Raw genomic sequence first — 6,937 nt, 5'->3', positions numbered from 1 at the left:
ACTTACCTTAAAATGAGCTTAGAGACCACCAGGCTTATGGTAAGCATAGAAGTTCACTGCTGCAAGAAGTCTTGCGACATTGCCTACGGCTCCAGAGAATCGGTAACACAACTTATAGCCGGAGAGCCAGCACGGCCCAGTGGTTAGAACACTGCCCTGGGCCTCTATTCCCAGCTCGCGCTCTTTCTGTGGCTGCGAATGAGTCACTTCCCCTCCCCGAGCTTCGGTTTCCTCGGCTGTGAAATGAGGACAGTGATTCTGACCTGCTCTGGGATCTGTGTGTGCATTCTCAGCATTGTCTGAGAGCTCATAAGAACGGCCATACTGGGTCACCCCCAGAGGTCCATCTAGCCTGGTATCCTGTCTTCTGCCAGCAGCCGGTGCTAGATGCTTCAGAAGGAATGAACAGGGCCATTACTGAGTGATCCAGTCCCAGCTTGTGGCCATCAGAGGTTCAGGGACACCCAAAGCATGGGTTGCGTCCCTGACCATCTCAGCTGATAAGTTCATGGAGGATAGGTCCATTAATGGCTCTCGTTCTTTTTGGACCAGTTATCCTTTTGGCCTTCACAACATCCTCATCTTTTTGCCCCAGCTCCCAGCCTGCTTGCTGCCTGTCCTCCCCCCTGCAGCCAGGCTGGGGTCCTGGGGGGGAGGGTGCAGACCCCCTGCTGGCTCGTGCCCACACTCAGCTGAGGTTCCTACTGGCACTCTAACATGTTGGGGTGGGGGAACCGCGGCTTTAACTGGGCTCGAGGCCTCATCCCTACTGGGCGTTTAGAACATGCTGAGAAACCAGCATCTGCTACCCCCCCCCCCCTTGGAACCCAGCTCAGACAAGGCCACTTGCTTGGACAAGGGCCTGGAGCTGCTCATGTCCCTGCTTTGGTATTGGGCCCGGAGGCAGCGAACAGACCCGCACCACTCCCACCACAGGGCCCGGCCCAGCCTCTGCTGGCCTTGTGAAGCTGCTTTGCTGCAGCAATGCTTGTGCAAACTGGCTGCAAATCAGTAGGACCTCCCCAGCATCCCACCAGCACACAGTGCCTCCCCACAGGCACAGGGCTGGCTCTGCCCCCCAACCCCATGACATAATATATGGAGATAAACCTATCGCAGAGAACGGGAAGGGACCCCGAAAGGTCATCGAGTCCAGCCCCCTGCCTTCACTAGCAGGACCAAGTACTGATTTTGCCCCAGATCCCCAAGTGGCCCCCTCAAGGATTGAACTCACAACCCTGGGTTTAGCAGGCAGGGGGATGTCCCAATAGTGGGAGGGGGTGTGGCCACAGTAGCCCAGCCCCCTGGCTATTCCCCAGCTGCCATAAGGCCGATACGGACCATGTACAGCATATTCTGAACGACACAGTATTTTTAAAATCCCCTCCTGCATTGTTTCTTGCATTTTTATCCTGCTCCCGCCCACAAAAACGTTCAGTCCCACAAATCCCACAATAGAGAGACAGACTCCCCCAGCCTACTAACAAAACACGACAGTCGGTTAAAATATTATATAAAAATGGAATTCAGACAATTTTTACCACTAAAAGAATAAAACAAATCTTGCTTAAACCATGTAAAAAAAATACTTTAAGTCCTATAATAGACATCAAATCTCTTTCTAGCCCTCGCTTAAATTTAAGTATTAAAACCTTTATTTTTTTTTGTAAAAAACAAACAAAACCAAACTTGCTTTACGTTGCTGAAATTCTATTTATGACAAACTGCTGTCGTGTATATCACACAGAAGGTCAAAACAGATTACACCATCATTTTGCCTTAAAAGATGCAGATTTTTTTTTTAATGATTATAAAAAGTTGTTTAAAAACCTGGAATGTTTTAAATGGCATAAGCACCGTTTTTAGAAAGCTGAAACAAACCATTCAAGTTACTTATAGGTCAGGATTACTCTTGCTGTCTGAAAAATATTTAGCGGCAAAACTGCTCACCGCTGTAGGTTTTTGATAGAAAGAAATATTAAAAAGAGGCTCAAGCTCAGTGACTGATAAGAAGGTCAATTTAAACAGCAGGTGCAGCTAAACTTGCATTTTGTTTTCCCGCAAATTACCACAGTCTGGTTTTTTGCCACCCAATTCCGTCCGCAACAAAGTACATTTTCCCTGCTCCCGCTGTGCTGACAGTGGGTCCTGCGGGATCCCAGTCCCGCTGCAGGGCTCTAGCTATTATTAGTCTGCCCTGGCCAGTAGTGGAGACAAGTAGCCCCAGAGCAAGGCAGCTTCGTGCCCCTCTCGCAGGGCTCTGCACCGGGGCTGGGATGAAATCCAACCCCGTGGGGTCGTACTGTGATGATAATCAGTGAGAAGCAGGGCCTGAGCGGCGCTGGCTTTGAGGACGTTTATTTCTTTGCAAGTACAAAAAGGCTTCAATGGTGCTTCTTGGTAAAAACGGTCTTTAAAAAAGAGCTGCCTAGACGAGACCCCCAAGGAGAGATTGGGGGAGTGGATCCCCCAGGGAGAGAAGATCCCCAGGTTCTTTGTGGAGTGATGTCCCTGTGAGTGGGGAAGAGCCCAGCCCAGCCTCCACAGGGTCTCCCACTTTATAGCTGCCCTAGATCACAGGTGTCTCCTCCCGCCCCGATCCATTCCCTGGGGCTGTCCTGGGCCCCCTGCTTGGACTGACCCACCCCAGCTAGCAAATGGTGGTAGGCTGGATGGGGGAAGCAGCCAGACACAGATCTGGGGCCTGACTCGCTGGCACTTGAGGCTGCTGGCTGTGAAAGTGGCTTTAAACGAAGTACATCCGGCCCCCTGAGCAACTCCTCTCCTCCCCCCTCAGCCCCGTGCAAGTAATGGGAGCTGCTGGACACTGAGCTCTTTGGAGAATCTGGCCATGTTTTCCCCATTGCACATGTAGGTAAACGGAGGCACCGGACAGAGACCAGCATTTTCCAAAGTGGCTACTGATTCCTGGGTGCCACCCATGGCCTGGTTTCCAAGCACCCTCCACTCCAGCTAAGATCACTGGGAGCAGTGGGTGCTCGGCTTCTCTGCAAGCCAGGCCCTGTGGGGGTCTTAAATCAGACACCCCAAAACTAAAGCACCACTGGCAACTGAATCAAGGTCCCCAGAGTACCGTGCTAGTCCTTTAATCAGAAGGCCACGCCATCCCCTGGATCCGGGGTTCGGTTCTCAACTTTTTTCTTTCTGAGCATCATTCTCTCTCCACCCCCCACCCAATGCTATAAAAACTCCTTGGCCCACCAATGCCACAACAACTATTTTTCTGCATATACAAGCCTAGGCTAGCGTTAGAGGCTAGGAAGCAGGGGAACTTCCCGGGGTCCCACACCAACCTACATTGCTTCAGCCCCAGGGGCAGGGCTCAGGGCCCCAGGCTTCAGCAGGTCTTCGGCTTCCTGCCCTGGGCCACAGACCCTTGGTTGAGACCCGCTGCCCTGGACTAAGCCCCCCAGATCTCCTTAGGCCCTGCCTGTGTCCCGGAGGCAGTCAAGGGCCTCGGGCTGGAGGGGCACCCCGTCCTGGGAGAGAATGGAGCAAAGGTGGATGGCGGTGGCGTCCTGCTTCGCTCGTTTCCTCCACTCCAAGAGCATGTTGAAAGCTCGCAGTTTGGTGTCGCCAGGATTGTTCTCCTCGATCTGCTCCAGAAAGTGATTCTCCAGGCCCAGGAACTCGATGCCGATCTGCCTCCAGGCCTTGCCCATATTCCCTGCCAGCTTCATCAGCTGCTGCTCTGAAACCAGAATCTTCCTCTCTGGGAAAGAGGGGAGAAGAGTCAGCCAGGAGACTGGCCATGCAGCCACATGGGACGCTCCAGTCTTCCTGGCACTTGTGTCAGTGCAGCTGCGCTGCTCCTCACAGCGCCCCCTGCTGGGTGAGGCTGGGATTGGAGTAGCCAGGCGCTCTCCTCCCAGCCACCTTCCTGCCCCACTCCCCACACCGCTCCCTGCTGGAAGAGGCTGGGACTGGAGTAACCAGGAGCTTCCTCGACAGCCAATACTCCTGCCCCACTCCCTAGAGCACCCCCTGCTGGGAGATGCCAGGGCTGGAGTAGCCAGCTGTGTCACCCACAGCCAGTGCTCAAATTACAGGGGTCTTCAGAGGGGACTGGGCCCCCTTACTAATTTAAAGGGCTGCCTCACTGCTGTCTTATGGACTCCTTAGTTCTCACTACTATTTAAATTAAAGCAAGCCACTCGGTATTCAGGGCCTCTCCTATTTTCCCCATCATTAGAGCTCCGGCTGCTGCCTTCCCCCTACAGCACCCCCTGCTAGGAGAGGCTGGGAACAGAGAAGCTGGGAGCTTTCCATTCCTGTCACTGAACCGCCCTGCTCTGTAGCTGTGCTCCTTACCGTGGGCCTGCGGCTTCCTTGCCCCGGTGCCGCTATTTGCGGCCTCACTGCGATCTGCATTGTTGCCGCTGTTCCCAGTTTCTCCTCCTGCCTGGAGCTGGCCACTCTGGACCAGGTCCAGCCTTGGGATCTTGTGCAGCACCTGGTTGGTGATGTCTAGCGCTTCCTGGGGGTACGTCTGCATCAGCAGCTCAGCCACCTGGATGCGGGAGGCGCCGTCCAGCTTCCCGCGGCGTATGTGGGGAGCCGTGCCCTCATGGGGCAGGTAAAACTTGAACTTCTCGAACTCCTTCTCTCTCAGATCCTCCAGGATGTGCAGCACCTGCTCGCCCATCGCCATCCTGGCACCTCACCCCAGAGGCCCCCCGAAAGGCAGACCTGCAAGGCCCCAAAACAAACCAGCCAGGTGATTTGGGGTGACTGGGTGGAAAAGCCATTGTTCAGCCTCTCCAGGGGACCTGCTCTCTGAATGCCCCCTCCCCACTCCATCCCTTAGACTGTGGGGTCCCCCCCTTTCAAAATTCCTTTGATCTCCAAGGTTTGCTGTCTGTTGAACCACAGAACCCAAGCGTTGCAGAGGGGAGGCCCCAGTGCCCAGGCAGCTGGGCTGAGCAGGGAAGAGTCACCTGACAGCACAGGGGGTTTCCCCAGCCCACCCTGAAAGGTCCCTGCCATCTCAGTAGCACGGCCACCCTATGGCCCCTGGCTGCTCCCGCAGCTGGTGACATCTGCAGGTTTCAGCGACTGACACCCTTATCTCTGCAAAACAGCACCAGCGTCTTGCACACTCAGACAGCGCGGCTGGGTCCCAGGACACCTGGGTTCTATTCCCAGCTCTGCTGGTGACCTTGAGCGAGTCACATTGCCTGCTCTGTGCCTCAGTTTCCCTTCCCCACTTTTTGTATATTTAGACTGCAAGCTCTTTGGGGCAGGGCCTGTCTGTGCAGCGCCCGGCATGATGGGGCCCTGGGGTGTCTGGAAGATTGTTCAGCATGGAAATACTGAGCCGCCTGGTTTTCCCTGGGTGCATTCGTGCATCTGCTCTCAGTGGTAACATGACTGGGGGGGGGGGGAATGGGTATTTCAGGGGTGGAAGGAGCTAGTGTGACCGGGCTAAAGGCCGCTCTCCATGGGGCAAGACCGGTAGCAGAGCCCTGGCTGTCCACACAGACACCCCCACCAATGTGCTGCACCCCAGAGCCAGGCGCTCCAGCCCTCCCACCTCGCTCCCATTCAGCCCAGGCCTCCCCAGCTGGAAAGCCAGCAAGGGGCCCAGTTCGCCCCACTTTGTGGCGGGGACACTGTCCTGCGCCCCCCGAGACATGGCACCCAGAGGTGCTGGAGCCGGGGGGGGCTGCCCCACCCCCCCCGGGCTTGAAGTGGGTCCCGCCCTATCCAGGGTTTACAGATTGCACGGGGGGGAGGGGGGCTCTCCCAGCGCCCGGCTGGCACCTCCCCCTCCCCGAAATGCGGCTCCTCCCGGCCCCTCCCGGAACCACCCCGCGCTCCGGTCCGCGTCGTGGTTCCGGGTCCGGACCCGCCCGGCTGGCACCTCCCCCTCCCCGAAATGCGGCTCCTCCCGGCCCCTCCCGGAACCACCCCGCGCTCCGGTCCGCGTCCGGTTCCGGTTCCGGACCCGCCCGGCTAGGGAGCCCCGCGGGCCGGTAGCTGCATGGGGGGGGAGGGGCGGACCCCGCCCGGTCCCGACCCACCTCGGAGCCCCCCCGCCGCCACGCTCGGGCTCCGCTCCGCTCCGCTCCTTCCGCGGAGCCCGCCACGATGACGTCATCCTCGCCGCCGCGCAGCCGCACCGCGCGCGCTCGGCGGCCTCCTCCTCACTGCGCACGCGCAGGGGCGAACCTTTCCCACGGGCCGGGGGCGCCGCGCGCGCGGCGGCAGGAAACGAATAAATAAATAAACAAACGAGGGAGCGGACGAAGCCCCCAGACCCGCCTCCCAGGGCGCGAACCCCGGATCCACCCCCCCCCCCGCCGCGCTGAGCGGGATGGGGGCGGGGCAGCCCCCCCACCGGATCCCAGCCCTGGGGGTGGCGCTGGGTTGCGCCCCCGTCCCGGGCACCGGGCCGCCCCGCAGTGGGTGGGGCAGCTGGAGGCTGGTTCTCTGGAGATGTTCCGGGGGTCCCCAGGCCTCCCCCTGCGGGGTGTGTGAACTAGATTATCCCCCTCGCCGAGGTCGAATTAATCCTTCCCGCACCCACCAGTCATGTGAACCCTCTGTGCTACAGATGGGGAAACTGAGGCACGGTTCGAACCCATCAGACTGTCCCGGCTCTTCCACCAGCGCTGGGCAGGTCCATTGGGGACCTGCAGCCTGCCAGATAACCTAAGACAATTTACACAAATGCTGCAGAAGATATACATGGACCTGAAGAAGAGCTCTGTGGAGCTCAAAAGCTTGTCTCTTCCACCAACAGAAGTTGGTCCAGTAAAAGATATTGCTTCACCCATCTTGTCCAGTGGGTCTCAGACTTTTGCACTGGTGACCCCTTTCACACAGCAAGCCTCTGAGGGCGACCCTCCTTATACATTAAAAACACTTTTTTGTATATTTAACACCATTATAAATGCTGGAGGCAAAGCAGGGT

General features: G+C 57.3%; 1 protein-coding gene across 2 annotated transcripts; it reads right to left on the bottom strand.

Annotated features, from left to right (window-relative positions):
• Positions 1-1,637: 1,637 nt before the first annotated feature.
• Positions 1,638-6,161, bottom strand: LOC120390825. Of its 2 annotated transcripts, XM_039513724.1 has the most exons (3): positions 6,045-6,161; positions 4,333-4,710; positions 1,638-3,733 (listed from the first exon to the last, which is right to left on the bottom strand). In XM_039513724.1, exons 2-3 carry the CDS (start codon positions 4,670-4,672, stop codon positions 3,441-3,443), a joined length of 633 nt encoding a protein of 210 aa, XP_039369658.1. In that variant the 5' UTR covers positions 4,673-4,710; positions 6,045-6,161; the 3' UTR covers positions 1,638-3,440. The 2 variants fall into 2 exon arrangements, with proteins under 2 accessions (XP_039369658.1, XP_039369660.1); XM_039513726.1 differs by lacking the exon at positions 6,045-6,161 and having other exon boundaries at positions 4,333-5,208.
• Between the last annotated feature and the right edge of the window lie 776 nt (positions 6,162-6,937).

The sequence above is a fragment of the Mauremys reevesii genome, linkage group 25 (genome assembly GCF_016161935.1).
Source record: "Mauremys reevesii isolate NIE-2019 linkage group 25, ASM1616193v1, whole genome shotgun sequence".
Taxonomy (NCBI): Eukaryota; Metazoa; Chordata; order Testudines; family Geoemydidae; genus Mauremys; species Mauremys reevesii.
This window is presented reverse-complemented; position numbering and strand designations above follow the sequence as displayed.

Coding starts and splice junctions, on each gene's coding strand:
- LOC120390825 (XM_039513724.1), bottom strand. CDS start 4,672: ATGGCGATGGGCGAGCAGGTGCTGCACATCCTGGAGGATCTGAGAGAG. Junction 3,734..4,332: donor AAGGAAGCCGCAGGCCCACG/GTAAGGAGCACA, acceptor CCTCTTTCCCAG/AGAGGAAGATTCTGGTTTCA.